A 23,902-nucleotide genomic window follows, 5' to 3' on the forward strand; every position below is an offset into this window, starting at 1 on the left:
TGCAGTAAAAAAATATTTTTTTATTTTTTAATGTCCAAAACAAGAAATCAAGCATAATGAGTCATGTACTGCTTCTATTATTACTGTAATATACTGTACAGCTACATTTTCAAAGAGCAGTATACACTATAAGTAGCCCTTCAATGTTCCTTTAGTCCAGACCAAAACAGAATGCAAGTTTGACAGATATATCAAAGCTGTAATAGAACGTTCATTTGCTATTTTACAACTGAGTCAGGCGCTATTTAAAATACAGTACTGCACCTGCATTTAATAGCATCAAGGTGGCACTGTGGTACCTTGTAGTAGCGTGGATTTACGACGTGACATGATGAATAATACATTCATTGTGTTTGTGTCTTTAGAAAACGAGAGCGTGGGTTTGTGTGTTGTTTGGATGTAACAACAAAGAATTTTGGCAAACACAAACACATGTCTCTGTGGAGTCTCCCCTGCCAGAACTCCCAGGAGTGTGGGCGTGATGAGCAGCCTCTGGACCAGCCAGTGACCCCGTTGTCACTTATCTCACTTGCGACACTTCTGCATCTCTACAAGGGTTAAAACACTCAGATTCATTTCAATTTATTTCATGCTTTTATTTTTGCATACGTTACCTTTGTCCAGATCAATGACTTTACTTGGCGTGTTCATGTTGACCTCTTTCAGCAGGTTGTTCTTGAAGTCTTCAAAACAGATGAGAGGAAGTGTAAATGTACATGCACTCAAATTCAAGTTGGTCTAAATTTATTGGGTTCCTTTCCGTTCACCGAGTCTGTCGTCCGGCTCCCTGACGGTCAGCGTTGCCTCTGCAACATCCATCTCAAACTCATCTGAGCTGCTGTGACTTCTGTTGGATCTAATGCAGAGATTTTGTGTTTAAGAGAGATGGGAATAAGTCAGTTCAGTAAATTAAATCTTAAGTCTTAACTTGCAAGTCGCAAGTCACTGTGGCCAAAAACCAAGCAAGTCAAGTCATTATTTGAGTTAAAAAAAAAAAATAAAGTCATAAAGCAAGTCATACAATTTGGTCAGTCACTATGGAAAGCTGATTGAGCATTTTTTGATACCCTTCATATCTAGCTTAAGGACCATGTACTAGTATGCTCCTAGTCCTCACTAGTGAGACAATTAAGCACACTAGTAGAACAACTAGAACCCACTAGTAGAACCATTGCCTTAATAGTAAAATGTTTTCCACTACTCGTGCTGCTTTTGGTCTGCTAGTATGCAATAAAACATTAGTAAGCTACTGTGCTGCACTAGGAACACTTCTGGGTCCAGTGGAAGGCAGTAGTGGGAACATCTTCACTTGTAAAACAGTCGTTCAACTGGTGTGCCCTAGTTGTTCTATAGTGTGCTGAATTGTGCTAGTGCTTAAGCTTAGCTTCAACTGGATCTCAAGGATATCCAAGAAGGTCTCCAGTTTGTTCAAAATGCTGCCATTTGCCTCTTAATTGGAACACCTAGAGAGAGCACAAAACTCATTTTCTTACCTCCCTCCACTTGCTGCCTGTGCATTTTAGAGTTCATTTTTAAGATTCTCATGTGTTTTCAAATTTTCAAATGGTATTATCACAACACGTGTTTGAGCTGCTCCAACCCCACACTCCTGCCCGATGCCATAGATCAGCTGATCTCCATCTAATGGAGTATTTAATTGTTTTGCCTGTCATTATACATTAATGGGAGAGAGAGATCAATAAATCTACATTATTTGTAGTAAATAATTTTCCTAAAAATGAAATGGGGGGGGGGGGGGGGGGGGTGGGGAGGAAAAGTGAGGCACACCTAAAGGGCAATTAATTTTACAGGTATGCACAATGGTTGGGAACACTGGTTTCAGGAGTGCACATTGATCATGTGTGTACAGTATGTGTTTTAACAAGTACATACCTCGTGGAGTCCATTGAATATGATTCTGCAACAAGAACATCACAGTGAGAAATAGAATTTCGGTGCCATCTACTGATCTGCAATCACCAGCCACTTCATTAGTGCACAGTCTTATGAGAACAAATACAAAAGATGGATTAGAATTTTGTTTTTGTTTTTTTTGCACTTTGCAGTACAGCATTAATTTACAATAATTCTGAAAGGTGTCAGGGAAATCTTACATCAATACCTTTTTGTTACTCAAAACTGAGTATTAATTTCTCTCTGGGTTTGTATTAATTTAGAATATATTATTGGATCATATTTTATTTTGCTAGCATGTGATGTAAAAGTGTAGAAATTATTACATTTGTTTTAGTTACGACACCAATACTTGTACCTCATTTTAATTGTATTAATTTCTATATATTTCTATTCAGGCACATTTATTTTACTTTATTAAAATGATGATAACAGTTTAATTCAGACCTGTTGTTCTTCGTCTGCGTGTGATGAGGATGATGATGAGGACGACGAACGCCAAAAGGAGGAAGGCAGTGAGGACGAAGCCCAGAGGCAGGAGAAAGTGATGTCTGTGGTCGGGGAGGACGACGTTGATGACCCGCGGTGACTCCACTTTGTTGGCGTCTGAAAAGTGATCAAAACAACCTTGAGTTGCATCGCTCAATCTAGCAGTGCGTCATCACAAGTCCAGAACCGCCAGAATGGATACAAAAGCGGGTAAGTGAATTTATTTTCTCCCTTTTTGAAGTCTTTTCTTGAGTCACAAATAACAGCCCCCAGCCCCTGCGTGACGACACAAAAGGTGGAGTCTAAGTAAATGTCAATCATTAAATTGTTGACTGGAAAATGTTAAGATGGCGAAAGATCTCCATACGTAACGTGTATTTGCATATTATAAGGCTCATATCCATTTGGAATTTGTATACGATGGTGGGCCTACTTAAGAGGTCAAATATCACCAAAAGTAACGGAGGCATCAAGCATTTTAGAGTGAGATGCAAGTTTTTATCAAATGTGAGATTTATCTTTTTGTTTGTTTGTGCCACATATCAGTAAATATATCCAATATCATAATATTATTTTGCTAAACAAGTTATTACAAAGTTAAGTGTCTTACCATTACTATATAAAGTGCCGAAAGCAACCATGGTTGGTCAGTATAGTTCCACTTGTCACGTAATGTGGCTTCACATAAGCTTTCAGTGAGCTTCATGTGTCTTTGGATTGTTGTAAAAGCTCTAGTGACAGACTAACAAATACAGCGCACCACAATTAACATTTTTAAAATTGTTGGAGGATTTTACTTTTTCGCGCTTTTCAAGTCACAATTGAGCAGTGCAAGAGAGTTTAGGGTCATGTCCCAAAAATATTTTACCATTCTCTGTAAACCGGGAACTAGCTTCCTAACTAACATAAGGACAAAAAAAAAATGTTTTCACATTGTTAGAGGAATACATTTTCTCTCTTAACTGGTTACGTCACAAAAATGGCACAGTTATGATATCTCATGCCATCCTCTGTAAACTAAGAAGTGCACTGGTGACATAAAGGGATGGACTAACAAACTTTGTTTCACCAATTCAACCTTAGTGGAGGTTTGCGCTCTATCTAGTGCCATTATACTGTATTTATTATAGTGTGGGCCCAATCCACACTGTGTAGGTTCCCCACCCCTGCTTTAAAGTTACCGTTTATTTTTGTTTTGTTTTGTTTTTTAATCACGAGAGTATTTTCGTCCAAACATATGCAATAGCAAGTCTTCTTTGTTCTGCAAACGTGCACATCTACTGACTGTGCTATAATAGTGAGCTCGTTTCCAGTTGGACTAAATAGCTGGCTGGCATGAGGTTAAGAAGTTAACACTCAGCATATGTGAGCCAAAAGCAAACAGTCATGCCATATGACTCGTTGTTCTCTGCAGTAAAACTGTAAAAAATGACAAGTGCCTGTGAAGGAAGGCTGTACACAGACATACTGTACTGACCTGCATGTCTTTTTGGAGCTTTCTAAATATGATCCGTTTGATTATTTTCCCTAATTCCCCTAACTTGATCTCTGAGAGCAACAGACTGTATATGTTTGTGGATTCTCTGCTCCTCTGATGGGCGGATGAAGGAAAGGAGAGATGACCTACATCTTATTCTCTCCTTAATTCAACTCTCCCTCCCCTGTCGGTTTTTCACCAGCTGTTAGACTACTTCGGCACTTTTTGTTTTTCCCCCTCTCTCCCTTTTTCCAACCAAAAATACTTTCCTCACGAAAGAAGACAGGAAAATAAACCTTAGCATGTGGGATTTTTCAGAGGGGGAAAAAAAAAAAAAAAAAGTCCAGTAAGGCTTCCATGCTGTCCATCGGAGCCAAAGTCAACATGGCAGCAGACAGTCAGAGAAAGAGGGGTTGGATATAAGATGATCAGCTTTTACATATCTCTGTGCATTTGGGTCCAACGTACTATGGTATTTTTATACATTTGAACCTCCTAAAGTAAATGCCCTAGGTTGTGAAATCTGGAATTTAACCAAAAGATGCAGGAAACGTGTAGACTTTTTATGTCCACTGTACATGCAATGCAACATCTGTTCACCCTGTAGGCAAGCACACATTTGATTGTTTATCTCTTTATTAAATGTGGTTAACTTATTGTTTCACTTTTATGACAGTTAAAAATTTTTAACATTCTACTTGCCTGGAAAGGAATTATGTTTGACATTAGAACGGATTTATTTATTTATTTATATTTCTTATAATCCCGTAAGGGGAAATTAAACTTTTCCATTATAATTAAATCATATGTGGAAAAACATTTTTTAAAGGGAGTTTGGCGGTTCTTCTGTAGCTCTGAGAGAGGATTAATTGTGAGGGCAGAGATGGATTTCAACTCCTGTGGATAACATTCCACTGGAATGAGATCATATTATTAGCGCACACACACACACACACACACACCCACACACACACACACACACACACACACAGATTTAACCATAGGAATTTCTCCAAAAACCTTCTCAATGATTTTGCCACATTTATACAAATACCATTATCAGCTAGGACTCAAAACAGACCGTCTGCATTCACTTTTCCTCTCTTCTTCTTTCCTATGCTAAGAAATTAAGACTGTGGTTTATACACTAAAAACAACACCACTTCCTGTAACACACACAGACAAATACACAAACAGACACACGATGAGAGGAGGCAATTAAAAGTCCGCAATGAAAAAGGCTGTTTTAGGGGCGGTTAAGCGAGGCCTTATACATGATGACTGGGTGGTGCGTTTGCGGTTTTTGGGGAATTGGCATCAGACTACTGAGAAAGCAAGAAAAACAAATGAAACAAGCAGAAAAAGGGACTTTCTCATCTTGAGAAGATGGAAGCTGAAATCACAGCAGTTTGTCAGAGAGAGAGAAAAGGAGGCAAAGAACAGATGTGAAGTTTTTTTCTTTTTGCTCATAATTATACTCATGATAGTTTTAGCTCAAGCCTGTTAAAGCACTAACACTGACGTGTGTGTGTGGGACAGAGAGAGTGAAAGGGAGTGAGCACACACTTTTACTGTACTTACATTTTCAGGGTCAGTATGAGGGTAAAGACTTGTTTCTTTTTGTTTTTAATAACTTAAATGGTAGTTCAAAATTGAATGCAGAGCCATGTGATATATCTCAGCCAATCAGGAAAGTCATACAAAAACCCTAGTAAACATACCATGAGACTTGCTTTTTTAATGACCGTTTTTTTTCACAACATTCATTTTGAATTTTGGTTTATTTTAATTCATACCTTTCTGTTAAATGGTTTGTTAACCCTCCCCCCAAAAATAATGTATACGTTTTTGTGTTTAACTAATTGTTATCTGAAAAAAGAAACTACTTAATATTTCTATCAAACAGTTCCATGCAATTGTACAGTATTTTTTCTTAAATATATTTGCTGATTCAGCATCAATTACATTTTTTGGGCTGTAATAAACATAGTAGTAATAGTAATGTATGGAACTAGTTTATATCAAAATATTAATTAAAGTCAAGGCTTCTTTTTTGAATGATGAAAATACTTTTTTTTTTTTTTTTTTTTGTAGAACACAGGAAAAAAAATTCTTATAATAAATGTACAGTAATAATAGTTTACCTTTGTCTGCACTGGGCAGTGCTTTGACTGGGACAGTGGCGTGAATCACCGGTGGTTCAACTGTGACCTGAAACTGTCTCCTCTCATGCAAACCACAGTAATGATGATGAAGGTGACATGAGTACACCCCCTGGTCAGTGGCCTAAACAGTCAACACACGTATAAACAATCAAGTTCAAGAGTCAACAAATCCATTATTACATACAGTTTGTGTATAAACCCAACAGTGTAAAGATGGATGAAGTCTCTATAGAAGGCCTGTAATTTTCATGGAACTCGAAACATCCATATGCGCATATTGCGAACTACAGTAAAAATAATATAATTGAAAGCATTAAAATCTTGAAGTATGGCATGAAGCAGGATTTCCCAAACTGTGGTTCAGGACCCAAACTGGGGCAAAAAGGCTTTAATCTATTTAGTTGGTCATTGCAGCATTGCACGGGCTTGCAAATGGCTCGTAGAGCCTTTTATTAAGCGCCTCCAGACACATGACGTACCGTTTGTTTTGGTATTCTTGTTCCACTTCATTAAACTTAATGCAATACCTGCCTCAATGGAGCAATAAAATTGGACTTCACAAGAGCTGCATAAATAAGGAAAGGACTCTGGAAACATTGTATACGTGTCCAAAAATGTACTGTTACTACAGTATTTGAAACAAAAATCACATATGCTTGTAGTGTCGTCCACTTAAAAAGTGATCAGTAGGAGAGAGTCTGTCTTTGAATCAGTGCTATATCCTGTATTTGACATAATCTCTCTCTCCTTTTAAGTAACATTGTAACATACTGTAATTGTCATACAAGTATAAAAGAAGATTAACCACTGTAAATTGCGGTGGCCAGGAAGTGCAAAACAATATAACAAATTGTGAAACACTTACATTTGACCACCTTGCACAGTGTTCGACAGGGTTTATGGTTAATGGCATTTATATTAACGCCGCCACACTTTGTAAGTCACATACTTCTTTTCCCATCTGGAAGCAGTGGAGTGTGTCCAACCGGGATACAGCAGACAATCATAGTGCTGTGGCACGTGTACTGCAGCCAGCAATATTGGAGCAGGGTGTGTCCTTCCAGGAAAATGCGTGGCAATCCTAATAATGTTGGACGTTTCCTTTCCGGCTTGTCTCAATTGTAATTTGTTTCGTCTTTTGTAAAAGTGTTTCAGATTTTGTTTTTGTTAAAGTATTTCGATTTTTGTTAATGTGTTTTCGGAAATGTAATTGTGCTTTACAATTTGTTATATTGTTTTGCACTTCCAGGCCACTGTACTAAATAGTAAAACGCAACTATATTAAACTCGATAAATGCCAAAAATGCTACATTTTTGTGAAAATGTATTAACTTTAGAAATATAGTATATTTGCGAGAATAGTAATAATAAGTAGATTTAAGTTTCGACTTCCTCACCACTATATTAAATGACTACTCTCACACACACACACACACACACACACACTTGTCTGCTTCTTTGTGAGATTACACACACATACCGTACAAAGTGTACAGTACCTGCAGATCAGATATGGTTAGTGAGAAGTCTCCCTCCGAGAAGGCCTGGTTGCTGATGTTCATCTTCCTCCGGAGGAACGAAGGTCCGTAGCTACGCTGCTCCCCTGAGGCGTAAAGGTCCACTAAGCGGTCTGCGCGATCGTGGTGGATTCCCGGGGACTGACGGTCCCAGTGGACCACCTGCGGATCGCAAATCTTTCAGTCACCCTCCTTCTATAGAACAGGGGTGGGCAAACCTTTGTGCTCAAGGGCCACATTTAGAGACAGATGGGTCAGGTCATTTGTAGATGAAGTAAAAATAAATAAAAACTTTAAAATGTGTATGTAAACTATGCAAAATATTTTATTTTATCAATTAAATAAGTATCTCATTTTCAACTGCATTATTTATATTCATTTAATTATGAACCAATTATTTAATCAAATTAATAAAAATTAAACGTGCTAACATCCATTTTCTATATCCTCACTAGGGTCGTAAGGGAGCTGGAGACTATCCCAGCTGACTTCAGGTAAGAGACTGGGTACACTCTGTTCTGGTCTCCAAACAATGGCAGGGAACACACTGTAGACAAACAACTCTTCACACACTCAACGTATGTACAATTGAGTTTTTTAAAAATCATTATTTATAATATGTTAAACAATTGCTTAATGTGATCAATTCATAGAAAAATGAGTAAATAGACTTTAATCAACCAAATAGGGGAAAACTGCTAAATGAATCCCCAAAACATAACAGGACTCTTGATAATGCATGAAGTGCATCAGAAAGGTTCCAGGCCTGGTCTCAGAAAAGATAGTTTTCTTCTTTAGTGTGGGTCTGATGATAGAGCAGCACGTCTACGAAGAGATGATGCGGCGTTTGTTTTGTTCAGTGCGCGAGAAGAGGCGAGAGTTGTGTCAGGACAACTTGTGGTCACCGTCACAATGTGCTTACTCACAATGCCCTGAGCATCCCACAGTTCCTGGCCAAGAAGAATATCACTCAACCTGGCTCTGTGGGATTTTTTTCCCCTCTTTCTTTTTCCTCAAACTCAAGGGGGTCATTAAGGGAGACTGTTTTGAAGACGTGGATAATATCAATATGGCTGCCACGACAGCGTTGCGGGGGATCCCGGAAGAATCCTTTGAGAAGTGCGTGAAGCCGTGGCAGAGAAGTCTGGGAAAGTGTTAGATTCCAGGAGGATTACAAAGGGGAAAACTTGTAGTTTGAATTTGAAATACTATATACTATTTCTTTTAAGACACCAATCCTGAAGCTTTTCTGACTCACCTCGTAAGTGCTCAGTGGGCCGGATGAACACTTTGCCCACCCTTGACGTCGAAGATGATGTGAGACCCACCTGCTGATCCTCCTCCTCGTTGCTCCAGTCTGTCCACACGTTTCTCCTGTTGATGCACGGCAGCACCACCGTGCTCCCCAGCAGCACCACGTACACCGCTTTGTGGCCATCCCAGTAGCGCTGCTCTTTCCGGCCTGGAGGAGCGCAAAGAAAAGGTCACGGGCCCGGTTTACCGCATCACTATATTACGCATCAGACTTGAAGACGGTGACGTACGTGATTTAGTGACATTCAGTTGCACTCGGACCGTCTCGTACAAGTGGCAGTAGAGATGGTGGAGGTTACAAGAGTACAGACCTCTGTCATTCATTGTCACATCTAAAAACAACAGATGATTTTGTATTAGGAAAAACTCAGGGAAAAAAGTATTACATTCAATCTGTAAACATAGTGTACTGACAGGCCACAAAATTAAGTACACTTGCACAACCTAATGAATTATAATACAGAAGCACAGTTTGAAAAACAAAAAATAAACAGTAATTAGAACTACAAAGTTGATGACCACAATGTATTTCCAAAATTTGACCCTGTGCCAATTCTAGTTATCTTTGTAAAGGCAAACATTTCATATAACTCTTTTAATGGGGCAAGGATGCCATGAGCTATGCCCTGTAGTTCCTTTGTTGGCGCATTGCGCCCCTCTCTCCCTCTCGCTTTCTCTCGCTTTCTCTCGCTCACGCCCTCTCTCTCTCTCTCTCTGGCTCTCTCTCTCTCTCTCGCTCTCTCTCGCTCTCTCTCTCTCTCTCTCTCTCTCTCTCTCTCTCTCTCTCTCTCTCTCTCTCTCTCTCCCTCCCTTCCCAGTAATCAGCACCACCTTGGCAGCGCACCTGTTGTCAATCAGCCTTCATCATCACCTGCATTTAAGCCTGCCAGAGTGTTAACGTTCACCTCTAGTACACTGGCTCTGTACTCGCATGTAAGCGCCGCCTTGTTCGCAATTGTTCTGACCTCCATGTTCCTCCTCAGTGCTCCTTCCGTGTTCCCCGCCTTGCTGACCTCTTCAACCACGCCGCCAAGCCCATCCACCTGTTCACGCCACCGCCTCGCGCACGTTTCCTGTCTCGACGACCCGCCATTACACCTCAAAGGTCTAACTCCAAATTCCTTCTCAATAAACCATTTTCCACAAACGTCTGTGCCTGCTTCTGCGTCTAGTTTAAATTGATACCATTGGATTGTGACAAAGGAAACTTATTTGGTTAACATAAGCTTAGTTCAAAGGACAAAATGGACACTAAGTGCTTGCTATAAGGCAGTAGAATTCTCCCATCCAATAAACAAAGATAGTGATGGAAAATTTGTAGGCTACTTATATGTAATCAAATGTTTTGCATTAGGTTAGCAATAGAATTATTTAAAAGGTAATAGGCCTAATAATGGTTAAAATGGTTGAATATCCATCCAGCCATCCATTTTCTGAGCCGCTTCTCCTCACAAGGGTCGTGGGAGTGCTGGAGCCTATCCCAGCTATCTTCGGGCAGGAGGCGGGGTACATCCTGAACTGGTTGCCAGCCAATCGCAGGGCACATACAAACGCACTCACATTCACACCTACGGGCAATTTAGAGTTGTCAATTAACCTACCATGCATGGTTTTGGGATGTGGGAGGAAACCGGAGTGCCTGGAGAAAACCCACGCAGACATGGGGAGAACATGCAAACTCCACACAGGCGGATTTAACCGGGAAGAGCTGTGAGGCAGACGCTCTAACCAGTCATCCACCGTGCCGCCATGTTGAATGTTTTACAGTTAATTAGTAAAGACAAAATTACATACAAAAATATACGATGTACCGTATACGGGTAGCCTCTATATAAATATTCAATGTAAGACAGCACGGTGTGACCTAGTGATTAGCATATCTGTCCCACAGTTCTGAAGTTTACGGTTTGAATCTCAACCCCAGCCTTCCTCTGTGGAATTTGCATGTTATGTCTCATGCTTGCGTGGGGTTTCTGCAGGTACTCCGGCTTCCTCCCACATTCCAAAAACATGCATGGTATAGGGTCTTTTAAGATTCAAAATTTCCCATAAATATGAATGTGTATTTGAATGGTTGTCTGTCTCTATGTCCCCTACGATTGGCTGGCAACCAGTCCGAGGTGTACTCCACTTTTCGCCCAAAGTCGGCTGGTATAGGATCCAGCTCACCTGTGACCCTAATGAGCAAAAGCACCATAGAAAATGGCTGAATCGACTATTCCGTTCAAAAAAAGTCTCTCTCTCGCTCACGTACACACACACACACACACACACACACAGACAAAAACTAGTAATGTAAGTAGTGACAATTTGAAGAACTACAAAATAGTACTTAAATGCACCACACTTCACAGATCCACAACAATGCAAACAAGCATCAAAGTGTGTGAGCGTGACCTTTGATGACGAGTGAGAAATTTCCATCCTTGAAGGCTGTCTGGCTGAGGCCAACTCTTTTCAGGTTGTAGGAGTTGTATATCCTCTGCTCTCCTGCAGAGTACATGTCCAAAACTCTCTCCATACCGTGGTCCACATGGGCCCGGTAAACGTCCCAGTGGACCACCCTCTGTCTGTCCCTCAGGTTGTCCCTGGTCCACACCATACGACCACTGAAGCACTGCAACATTACGCTGGAGCCGGCCGGGGCGCTCACATTGTAGCCAGCCGCTACAACGCTGCTGCTATCTGATTGGCCCTGCACTGAGGGCCACAGATGGACAAATGCAGTTAGGAAAGCATGTTGGCACAAATCAAGGGTTTTCAAAGTGTGGGACAGTGAGCCTTCCTTAAGGCCTTTATGAAAATTAATGGCAGACAGTAATGAGTCCACTTGAAATCATTGCATAACACTGCTTTTTGTATTATTGTCTGAACATGGTACAGTTTTACACATGCTCATGGACCAATTTTCGAGAGACTACTTTCCAGAGTTTTCACGGAGACAGAACAAAATTACGAATTTAAAGTTGAGTTTGGTCAGCAGATTTAAAGAATTTTTTTTCCCCCTTATTATTCTCTAGCTGCTTTGCTTCGCCTGAATTCCTATGACATCCACATCACGCACTTTGAAAAACCGCTAGTAAAAACCACACACATACACACACGGCTGTAACACACCTGCAGTGAAGAAATAGACCACAGAGACTGAAAGACAAAAACAGTTAAATCACTTAGACAGCCATAATGAGCTATTTGCGAGATGGGATAATTAAACCGCTTACCAATAATGAAATCTACTTTAGACTCATTCATTATAGTTACATGAAGAAACAAAGTTTTGGTGAAGACTTTGGGCAAGAGGCAAAGTACACCCTGGAGTGCTCACCCATTGATCACAGGGCACGTATTGACAAAAACCCATTCACAATCACATTATGGACAATTTAGAATCTTCGATGACCCTAACAGGCATATTTTTGGAATGTGGGAGAGCGCCAGAACAGCGTATTTTTGTATGTATACATTTTGTAACTGCATTTTAATTTGATTTATAAAAAAATATATACTTAATTGACAATACATGTTTGTATTTAATTGTCATGTGTGTATGCTGTTTTACTAGAACCATCAAGAGTTATAAAATGAGTTTGTTAAAACTCAAGTTATGTTGATGTAAGTCATTAAAACAACAACAAAATCTCCGCTGGTTTTCTTATAATAAACTCAAATTTAGCTTTGTTGTTGTACCATTTGCTAGTTACAGTATAAGTGGTATCTCATTAAATGGTATCAAATGTCTTGCACATTACAGTAAGGCTCCTTGACTGTTATAAAGAGTCTAAAACATTGTTATTAACGTATTAACAAACCATTTCTATGCCCTTTAGAAGAGATTGTGAGAATAAATTAATAAGTAAATAAACAATAGGAATTGATACCATGTACAGTAATAATGCAACAAAGGGAAATAAAGACATTACAGTCACACTTACTGTGGATGAAGAGCAGAGCCTGAAAAATTATGTCTTCCTGGTGACTCTTCATGTTGCTTCTATTGGATAGTAACAATTCTATATATTTTTTTCAGGTTAAATAATGTCCCTGTGAGAAACAAAACAATCAGTCTTGTGTTTGTTCATCCACCAACTTGTCAATGTTTTAGTGTCGAGACCCAACTGAAGTAGTGCAGACTTTTGCACACAACCAAGGTGAACCGTTCCACCCAGAGAAATGAAACCTGACACAAGCAGTCCCCTCCTCTCAGAACTTTACCCGTGACATGCCAGAGAAAATCCTGCTTGTTTCATTGGGTACATTTGTATTTTGTTTGTTTGTTTTCATTTGTTTACTTTTGACTCCTAATCATTCTCTTACAGTAACACCAGTGAGACAAGCCATGAGCACATTAAAATCCCTTTTTGGTAAATGGTGAAATGTGAGGCTGGTTCTTCGTGGTACTGTATTCCTGTTTTGGAGCAAATGTTGTTGTAAAGAGGACTACTGGACTATTGTTGCCAGGAGTATGAGGCAAATGTTGCTAGTAACTCATTCCGGCCATTAACAGGCAGTTACTGTATATACCAATAGTATCAAACTGAGAGGCCTGGCAGTGAATGAGTTAAAGGGCTCAGACTCACTCTCAACATTTGCTGCATTTCAGTTAGATTCATCAGGTGGAAAACGTTTGAACTATGATTAGATCAAATCAGACACAGAGATGTTAATACTGTATATAGATATGATATAATTCCATCCAGCCATCCATTTTCTATAGCTTGTGCCATCATTTGGGCCACAGTGAGTCTGGAGTCTTTCCCAGCTCACTTTCTTATTATTCCATCCAAGTTGGATGGTTGGATGACCCAACCATCCATTTTCTATAGCTTGTGTCATCATTTGGGTCACGGCGAGCTGGAGTCTATCCCAGCTGACTTTGGGCGAGAGGCGGGGGTACATCCTGGTATGGTTAGCAGTTAATTTCAGGGCACATAACCATTCACATTAATACACCTATGGACAATTTAATCTTCATTTGACCAAACATGTAAGAACATGCAAACTCCATACAGGAGTTTGTTCCGGATTCGAACCCAGAACCCCTCGACTGTGTGGCAGATGGGTTAATCAGTACCATGAAACCACCATATATATTCATATTGTATTCTTATTCTTGTGACTTTCGGCTTGTCCTATCAGGGGTCGTGACTTTGAGTCACTGGCATGCATTGTATCCATCCATCCATCCATCCATCCATCCATTCATCCATCCATCTTCTATACCGCTCTAAGTTTATTTTGATTCTTATTTACTGTAATAGTGCCACCGTGTGGAGTTCATGGTGCCCTGCATAAGAATAATAAAAAAATAAGTTAAATAGTAGCAGTTATTAACAATACGATTGCTATCTATTAATATAGCTTACACCGAAGCGTATTCATAACACAATAGACGAGAGGATCCTTTAACATGGTTTTCGTACACAGTATTACTGTACAGTTTTCTTGTAACCCTGTGCCATCACTAAAAATCAAAAGCTATCATGTTCATCCTATGTCATGAACAATTATCGAGCTATTAAATGACAATTATGATTAGTCGATTGGTGGCAAATCAACTTGAAAAATACTCAAACTAGTTTCAATAAACGAAAGAAAGAGAGAGGTTCCATTCATTTTTGTAAACACACGGACCTTTTCTGGTGTTACACACTCAACGATTCCCAGAAACTAGCGAACTCATTCAAGGGTTTGTGCCACACAAGATAAACAAAAAGTTACCAAATTCAAGGATTTAGAGGCATGTACTGACTTGGTTATTTTGTACTCTTTGGACATCATTTGATGATGATTAAATCTATATAGTTTTTTTTTTTCCATGTGCGAGGGATAACTAGCATGCTTAATTCCACCGCTAACAGTAACTAGCCACGGTTGTCAAAGCGAACTTAGTCTACAACTATTTAATATTATAAAGTGTTGGTATGTTCTCATTTCAGCCTAATTGTTTGTATTCTAGATCCTCTGTTCAAAGTTGAACGATGTTCCTGACGAGATCGGAATATGACAGGTTGGTGGAAACAACGCTGCAACACAAACTGCTTTGTCATTTATTGGCTGCTTTTTGTTGCTACTACTAGTGAACAAACTACAGGGAACACAGTCATGTTTCTTGTGTTTGTACCGACAGTCTTAATGTTTAAGTGGTCGCGTTAAATCCAATCTTAACTAAAACTGTGTCTCTGTTTTGTAATGTTTAGCTAACGTAGGAAACTATTCAGCACCAATCTCCTTTCACTTTCGTTGTACACTGCCTTCTTTTCCATATGGCCTTGTAGACATCAAAATATTGCACTCTGACGTTTTTGTGACATCTCAATCAGAATGTTATTTCCCAGTAACAGTTTGCAATTAATAATAATCACCACTCTTGGTCCATTGTTTTTCAGAGGCGTCAACACATTCTCTCCTGAAGGAAGGTTATTCCAAGTTGAATATGCTATTGAGGCTATAAAAGTAAGTGTTCTGTTGAATGACCTCCTAAATATTTCACAATGTTTAACTTTAAAGCTTTTCCGTTTTCTTTTAATCACTTAATCTTATATTCTGTTTTACAAGCTTGGCTCCACAGCCATTGGTATCCAGACATCAGAGGGGGTGTGTCTGGCTGTGGAGAAGAGGATCACATCTCCGCTCATGGAGCCCAACAGCATTGAGAAGATTGTGGAGATCGACAGTCACATTGGTAAGTTGAGATGCCTCAGTGAATGTCACTTACATTTAGCTAGTTTTTGCAGGACAGTGGAACCTCTGAGGTCCTGGAATTTATTGTTTGATTTGTTAGAAATTTAGAATAATAGTATTTAATGGAAAGTCAAATAATAATTTCCATTGTAGAACTGTCGCTATCATAAAACATCGAAAAATACGTTTAATAAAACTAAATTAAAACTACTCACCCTTACATGGCATAATGTGCTGTGTATATAAAAGAGCAAATGATGGCTTGCAGAAGCTGAGTCACCTTCATGAATCTTGCTTTTTAACTTTATAAAACGTGTGTGTAAAAAGAATCTTCGCAACTGTAAAATAAAAATTCAAAACAATAATGGTGAATTCAAACGTTATTTAGATGCAGTTGGAGATTACTACTGGTGTTAGAGTTGAGTCTCCACATCTTCTCAAATCATTGTCACTTTAGCTGTATTGTATTGCACGGTCTAGGTGGAGATTAATATACCATGTTAATTTCTGGTTTTATAGTTAATTTAGAGACAACTGTATGGTTTATTTTCTCATCAAAGTAAACAGCCGTCTTCCATGGGGGTTACATTCCAAAAACAGTGAAAATCTGCAAATAACGCACACCATCCCTAAAAATGCCCCGCCTCCCTAAATTTCAAGTCCAAAATATAACTCCCAGACTCCTTAAACACATTCTAGAGTATACAATCATGCAGTACGATGAAGTTGATGACAATGATTTGTAGGGTACTGCATAAATATGCTTATTTGATGATGAAATTAAACAAAAACATTATGTGGGAGGCTTTGCAGATGTAGTGATATATTTGAACATTTTGAAAAAAATTCTTCACATTTGAAATCTGCAAGTAGCTGGGACTGCAAAGTCTGAACCACGTTTATCCATGAAAACACATCCCTTATACAGAAAGTAAGGTTGCATGAATAATGATTTTAATAATCACATCTTTTCTGCTTTGTTTCTTTCCTCAAAGGTTGTGCAATGAGTGGCTTGATAGCTGATGCCAAGACTCTAATTGACAAAGCCCGAGTGGAAACACAGGTATGGAAGCCTGCAGCTTACCTTGCTTATCCACTGTGGCATATCTACATTATATGCTTGTTCACAGAACCACTGGTTCACTTACGATGAGACCATGACAGTCGAGAGCGTGACCCAGGCGGTGTCCAACTTGGCGCTGCAGTTTGGGGAGGAGGATGCTGACCCTGGTGCAATGGTCAGTGTCTTCGCTCTTTATCTGTTCTAAATATGAGATGTCAGTGTGTCTTCTAATGTCTCTTCTGCTGCCACTACAGAGTCGACCATTTGGAGTCGCACTTCTTTTTGGAGGGGTGGATGAAAAAGGACCTCAATTGTACATCACTATTAGTATTTGTGCACATTAAAGATATAGTATTACAAAATGCCATGTTGACCCTTTTTCTTTAAATTCAGGTATCACATGGACCCTTCAGGAACATTTGTGCAGTGTGACGCTCGGGCAATAGGCTCAGCATCTGAGGGTGCACAGAGCTCACTGCAAGAAGTCTACCACAAGGTAGAGCTGTTAATCGGCTGGAATTATTCAATAGATTAACCCAGCTGTGGATATTTTTTTTTCTGGGGCGGAAGTCACTAAACGTTGCCTTTTGTGTTTAAATCTTGCAGTCGATGACGCTAAAAGATGCCATCAAGTCATCTCTCACCATTCTGAAGCAGGTGATGGAGGAAAAGCTCAACGCGACCAACATTGAGGTGTGTGCTCCTTAATTGAACATATGCCCCATTTCCTCAAATAAGTGGCCTCCGGTCTAACAGACACCATGCCTCGATTAAGAGCCGAGAGCAACATCCACTTAAGCCCGCCGCACAGACCGACGTGACTGAACACCACTGAACTGTCGAGCAGTACGTGGGTTTATGACATTAGTTTATGAGATGCTGACCGTTGGCCACTGGTTTTGCTGCGATTCGAAATATGAATCGCAGGTGAACATCATCGCAACGTTGCAGATGTAACAGCCTTTCAGAAATGCCATGTCCTATCACATGAGCTTTTGCAACAAAAACAAACATTTCTTGGCATTAAGCGAAATCAAGCCGTCCGCCACCATGGTGTACCTATGGAGTATGTACAATATATATATTTTGTCTTTTACAATACTACTTTACTATATTTATAATTTCATATGTACTTACTGCTGAAAGGCGATGCGTGTTGCCGAAGTAAACAAGTGCAGTCAGTGAATGGGGCGAGCAAGAGCCTCTTAATTATCCACACTCCTTTATTTCTTGCACATTTCTGCTCTTTATAAAATTATAATATTGCGCAAGCAGCCAGGGCAATTGCGCATAGTTGTTTGTGGTTCAATAAATTCATACTGTAGTATATGTGGCGCCTCAAAACGTTGTTTCCCGATCACGCTGTTTTTCCATTGCAGCGAGATGGTTATGTGTGTCAGGGTCAATCGCCTGGTGTGGGGGTATGAGTTGGGAGACTGTGTTTTTCCACGTTTGTCCAGTTCAGTCACAATTGGCAACATCGCTCTTGTGTGCCGCGGGCCTTAAACACACATGAACTGCAGCTCAAATAGACACCTCCTTTCTAACCTCTCCTTATTATGACTGATCAGAATCAGCTTTATTGGTCAAGTATGTTTGTTACAAGACACACAAATAATTTGTCTCCGGTAGTTGACGCAATTGTGCAAATGATGCACAGTCCTCAAGCAATTTAGAGCAATTTAAAGTGATTAATAATGCAATGATCTGGTACAGTGGCGATTGTGCAAAGGGTGCAAGAGAGTTCTCAAACACATAAGTGGGCAGTAGTAATCAACAGCAGTATGCAAATAGTACGGCGTGATAAAACAGTGAGTGTACAGATAATGTAGAAGTGTCCCGACAGATATGTGCAAAATTGGCAGCATGTTACAATGAAATTGTAAGCCAGCTGTGTAATAAGTTAATGGCAAGAGGAAAGAAGCTATTGGAATGTCTGCTGGTTTTAGTTTGCATTGTTCAATAGCACCTACCTGAGGGAAGGAGCTGGAATAGGTGGTGAACAGGATGTGTAGACGGTTTTACTTGCACTTGTCTTTGTCCTGGCAGCGTGCAAGTCCTCAATAGTGGGTAGGTGGGTAGCGATATTTTTTTCCAGCAGCCCTGACTGTCTGTTGCAGTCTGATTTTTGTCCTCCTTTGTCGCAGCACTAAACCAGACTTTGATGGATGAACACAGAACCGATTCAATGACTGCTGTGTAGAATTCAGTCCACAGGTCCTGTGGCAGACCGTGCCTCCTCAGAAACTGCAGGAAGTACATCCTCTCCTGGGCCTTTTTGAGGTTGGAGTTGATGTTGGTCTGAGAGACTGTAATTCCCAGGAAGCACCAAGGTCATGATGGTTGACACAGGGCAGTTGGACAGTGTGAGGGGCAGCTGTGGCGAAGGATGCCTCCTGAACTCCACCATCATGCACAACATTGAGCGAGTTCAGCTCCAGGTTGTGTTGGCCGCACCAAAACTCCAGCCACTCCACTTCCTGTCGATATGCAGATTCATCACCGTCTTTAATGAGACCAATGACTGACTGTTGTGTCGTCTGTAAACTTAAGGAGTTTGACAGCCAGGTGTGTTAAGGTGCAGTTGTTTGTGGGTGTGGGGTGTGAAAGTGTCCTTTTCAAATCTGCAGTAGAAGGTGTTCAAGTCATCAGCTAGTCCTTTATTGTTTTCTGCTGGGGGGATGATCACTTGTAGTTGGTTACCAATTGTAATTTAAGTGAATTAAGCAGTGATCAGACGAGCTGCACGGGGAATAGCACGGTACGAGTCCTTCAGCATGGTATAGCAGTGGTCTAGAATGTTGTTTTCCCTGGTGGGACAGTCAATTTGTTGCTTGTATTTGGGGAGTTCGTGGTTGAGGTTTGCTTTGTTAAAGTCCCCAAGAATAATGAGGGGTGAATCTGGGTGCTTTTTTTACATGTTCGTTTACTTGGTCAGCCAGCGTTTGTAGTACGGCAAACGTGTTAGCCTAGGGCACGGGTGGCCAACCCGCGGCTAGTTTCATGCGGCACTTCAGGAGCTGTCACATGACATGCGTCAAAAATGAACTGAGAGTTTGTGTGTGTGAGACAGTGCACACAATGTTAACTGTTGAAAATTACTGATATTATCATGTTGGTGTGGTTATTTTCATTAGATCTGGCTGAGCAGAGGTCTGTGTATGCGTGCATACATGATTAAAAGATGATGTTCATGTGTACCCATGTGTATGATGTGGCTCTTTGCAGTAACACAGAAAAAAAAAGTGGCTCTTAGTCTCTGACTAGTTGGCCACCCCTGGCCTAGGGGGAATGTAAACACTCGCAAGCATGAATGAAAAAAACTCGTGCGGCGAGTAGAATGACCTTACAGTTAAAAAACAGCGACTTCAAGTCTGGCCTGCGGTGTGTGCTGAGCTCCGTGACATCAGTACACCATTTTGTGTTGATGTAGAAGCATATCCCACCACCTTTTGTTTTCCCCAATAGCTCCGTGTCGTGGTCCGCTCTGTGAAGTTGGAAGCCGGGCAGCACTACAGCGTCATCGGGGATGCATTCAAAAAGCCAATTCTCGGTGAAGCAGAGGGCGGAAGAACGTGCAAAGTCTTAACTGGTCTTTGTAAGGAGATGAAGGTCGTCCATTTTGTTAGTTAAAGAGGTTAGAGATTTGCCAGGTAAATTGACACAAGTTGCGTTCGAAATCCTTGCTGTCGGAGCTAAACTTGCATGCTTCCCTCTGTGGCGCCATCTTTGTCTCCTCCATGCGCCAAAGAGTGCAGCCGCTCCACTAGTAAGTAACTCCGAGAAAAAACTTTGTGGATTTGTGAAGTTGGCGAAAGGTTTGGAGTAGACTCCCTAATTTTTAGCAAGTCCTCTCTCGTGTGTACATAAGTCGCATAATGTCTCCAAACAGGAAACGAAAAAGACAAATACAAGGACAATACTAGAGCGCGCGTTACCAAGGTGTCCACCCATGTAGGCGCCATCTTTTTTATTTATTTATTTATTTATTTTTATTTTTTTATATACCATATACCACATTGTTAGACCATACGCGTCATTGCCACAACACACACCTGCACCTGAAACAGACTCAGGCTCTGTTCACAAAAATTGCACTGGAACAAATATTAAAATTTGGCACAGAGGTATAAACAGTCATTAATGCCATAACAGGCAATATACTGCCAATCAAGTTTCCAGTTGGGTCATAAAAAGGCTAAGTAGCAACATTAATGACAACACAAGTAGAACAAAGCAACCTGTTTTGATTCAAAATTTGTACTACTTTTTAAAAGTTTGCAGACTTTCTTTCAACGCTGCTTTGTCAACATGTTCAATAGCTACATCTCTTGCAATAGTAACGCTATTATTTATATAATGTGAGCATACTTGCCCCATAGTCACATTTATATTTGCATTGTTGGGCAAAGGGTTCCATAATTGCAAGCTTATGGGAAACGGGAAATATCCCGCTGTTTTTTTTTTTTTTGTTCCCAGCTGAAGAAATTGGATGGGATGGTTGTTTAAAATGGCTTTTGTCATTTTGAGATTTTAAGTTGTGTTGTCTGTCTCTCCATACAAATTCGACATACCAGCTAGTTGGTGGTAGCAAGATGGCCACGTTGATCTGGCTTGAATCAAAAATGTTCCCACATCGTCGCGGTGGCATTAGGCTTTGGAACTAATTGCATTTATGTCGTTCAATTTTCTGTAACTGCAGCTACCGGCTCGCCGTCAGAAAACAGCTTCGTATCCTTGAGCGCCCGCATTTCAAACGCACACGCAGGCACATGCACACAGACACGCACACGGCCAATCAGATGGAGGGTCCCCGCTCTTCACTATCTCGGATTGGTCTAGAAACCGCGATGAAACCCATCGTGTTTCTGCTTTCAAGTCGCAGAAGTTTTTATTCTTCCTCAAACCACTGTACGCACCGCACCCTCTGTTTTTATTTTATTTATTTTTTGTTTTAATTTTTGCAGCACGATTCAGAAATTAAGAAGCATATGCAACCAAATTAGTCGGACTCTAGAGTCCTGTCTCGTCCCAAAAAAAATCATACGCCGGATTTCCAGCACCACGCCAGATTACTAAACCGTGCGTCCAAATACGCATACTGATCGTACTTTATGCATCCTTGATAATTTTTGTGCTCCTCTGACGCGGGACACACATCAAACGAGATCCCTGTATAGTGTATGTAAACATCTGGTCTAACCTGTATTAGGAATGATTAATCATTTGCATGCCCTACCATTGGCTGGCAACGAATCCAGGGTGTACCCTACCTTTTGTCCTGTCAGCTTGGATAGGTTTCAGGTCACCAGCGACCTTGATAAGGACAAGTGCCATAAAAAACAGATCAATTGATATTCATTTGCAGGAAAACTGATACAAAGTTATAATCCATTATTATAAAAATAATCTGTACATATTAAGACCTACCTGCAAATGAATACCACAGCCCCGTCGGTGCCAATAGCTCTGTAGTTGAATAAATAGACACCCTAGGCCACTATATGAGGAAATACAGCAATCGATATTAACTTCATTTTACAATGTGTATGGATCTTTGGATGTCAATGCAGAGTTTTACGAAGGTTTTTTATTTCTATAGCTGGCAACAGTGGAGCCAGGGAAGACCTTTCACATGTACTCCAAAGAAGAGCTGGAAGATGTGATCAAAGATATTTAGATGACTTTCAGTGCAGGCACAAGAGAACAGGAAGTACACCTGGCTTCAGCAACAAAACACAACTTTCCATCAGCGCATTCAGTTCGCTGCACTCAGATCTTTTTGGATTTTATCAGAGGTTGTCTGTGTGATGTGCTAATTGACTTCTTGCCCATCAACATCTGTAGAGAATGGCAGGAAGAAAACAGGGTTGTGGGGTATTTTTTTTCCTAAGAAATCAGTACTTCAATTAAACTGTTGTATTCCACAACTGAATGACTGTTTTTTTTCCCGCCACTGTTTCTCCCTGTACTTTCAGAGTTTGTCACTATGCAGTACCTTTATTTTCCTACCCTCCAGCCACAACTCAACTGTTTATATGAACTCCAGAACTGCCTCTTTCTCTCATGAGCAGCTTTATTTATGTGTGGCTTCCTTATCGGTTTTGTCCTTTATAATACGCCAAAGAACATTTTTCACTTTTTTTCTCCTACAGTGGAAAGTTTGTGTCTATACTCAAAACAAAGTTCTAGTTATGCATTGGTGATCATCCATGACACATCCAGTTTTGTGGCATAGACAATCTTAAAGTTCAGTAACATTCAGGTAACTTTGCTGGTCGGGAAATAACACACAATTTGGAAAGTAATATAATAATCCAATAATAGCTGTGAATGCCTGGCGACTAGTCCAGGTGTATCCTGCCTCTTGCCCAAAATCAACTGTGCAGGCTCCAACTCATCCGCGACCCTAATTAGAACAAGCTCGATAGAAAGTAGATGGATGGAACTCAATATGAAAGAGATTATGGAAAATCATATAGGTTTTAGGACAATTAACATTACCTCTATTGTGGAAAAACATTTTACAAGATTAATGGTTTCTCACACTTCACTAATTCAAGATGGATCAATCCAGAAAAAAGTGACCAAATAAGGCCCTTATTGCATAATTATGAGCTTGTCTTTTTGGTTGCAACATTGTGCATTTGGCATATTGTTACTGTCCAACAAAGAGCGTGTGTCTCAAAAATTTGCGTTTTTTTTTTTTTTTTTTTACATTTCTGTGGTCATTCAAATTTGGAGATGCTTTATTTTTTATTTCCGTGAGGACATATGCTAATGCAGTATAGTTTTGGAGACTTCAAATGATCGCAACCATTGTGAAAATGAATAAAAAATATTAATGTCAGAAAAGTTACATTCTTCTTCGATCATTTCTAATTGCTCCAAATGACTATAACTTTTAACTAAATTAAAATAAGATTTTTTTTTCAAACTAGCTCAATTTTAATACTCTTGACTTTTACACCATGTTCAATAAGAAATATTAAACTAGACTTCTAATTCTGTAAGTATGTTTTAAAGTATTTCACACACAAATCACAAATAAGGGTGGCATATTACTTTGGATGTTTAATCTTAGTGATATGTCCTTTTTCTTTGGGTCCCCCAGAAAATACCAGCGGTTAAGGTTTGTGGACTTTTGTTTCCCTTGCAGAGCACTTCATTTTTAGTGCTTCCTGGAATCGTCAATTTTATACAAAGGTAGGGGGGGGGGCGGAAAGTATCATAACGGGTTTCTGGGTTTAGATAGACCACTACGAGGCGCTAAAAGCCTAGG

At 40.1% G+C, this 23,902-nt stretch overlaps 2 protein-coding genes across 5 annotated transcripts; one reads left to right on the forward strand and one right to left on the reverse strand.

The window, feature by feature from the left end:
* Positions 1-38: 38 nt before the first annotated feature.
* Positions 39-17,777, reverse strand: LOC133408620 (matrix remodeling-associated protein 8-like). 3 transcript variants are annotated; one of them, XM_061687706.1, is made up of 12 exons: positions 17,758-17,777; positions 11,994-12,020; positions 11,274-11,576; positions 9,107-9,208; positions 8,891-9,024; positions 7,545-7,724; positions 6,025-6,166; positions 2,362-2,520; positions 1,894-1,918; positions 768-856; positions 615-683; positions 39-548 (listed from the first exon to the last, which is right to left on the reverse strand). In XM_061687706.1, the coding sequence occupies exons 3-12, from the start codon at positions 11,500-11,502 to the stop codon at positions 526-528; spliced, it is 1,152 nt and encodes a 383-aa protein (XP_061543690.1). In that variant the 5' UTR covers positions 11,503-11,576; positions 11,994-12,020; positions 17,758-17,777; the 3' UTR covers positions 39-525. The 3 variants fall into 3 exon arrangements, with proteins under 3 accessions (XP_061543690.1, XP_061543688.1, XP_061543689.1); XM_061687704.1 differs by lacking the exon at positions 17,758-17,777 and adding an exon at positions 12,809-13,028; XM_061687705.1 differs by lacking the exons at positions 11,994-12,020; positions 17,758-17,777 and adding an exon at positions 12,809-13,028.
* psma5 (proteasome 20S subunit alpha 5) lies at positions 14,511-22,564 on the forward strand. Of its 2 annotated transcripts, none has more exons than XM_061687708.1 (10): positions 14,511-14,562; positions 14,833-14,883; positions 15,263-15,329; positions 15,432-15,558; positions 16,553-16,620; positions 16,688-16,795; positions 16,875-16,933; positions 17,014-17,116; positions 17,227-17,313; positions 22,223-22,564. In XM_061687708.1, exons 2-10 carry the CDS (start codon positions 14,855-14,857, stop codon positions 22,298-22,300), a joined length of 726 nt encoding a protein of 241 aa, XP_061543692.1. In that variant the 5' UTR covers positions 14,511-14,562; positions 14,833-14,854; the 3' UTR covers positions 22,301-22,564. The 2 variants fall into 2 exon arrangements, with proteins under 2 accessions (XP_061543692.1, XP_061543691.1); XM_061687707.1 differs by having other exon boundaries at positions 14,514-14,613; positions 22,223-22,563.
* The last annotated feature ends 1,338 nt before the right edge of the window (positions 22,565-23,902 follow it).

Source organism: Phycodurus eques, chromosome 10, assembly GCF_024500275.1.
Source record: "Phycodurus eques isolate BA_2022a chromosome 10, UOR_Pequ_1.1, whole genome shotgun sequence".
NCBI classification, from domain to species: Eukaryota; Metazoa; Chordata; class Actinopteri; order Syngnathiformes; family Syngnathidae; genus Phycodurus; species Phycodurus eques.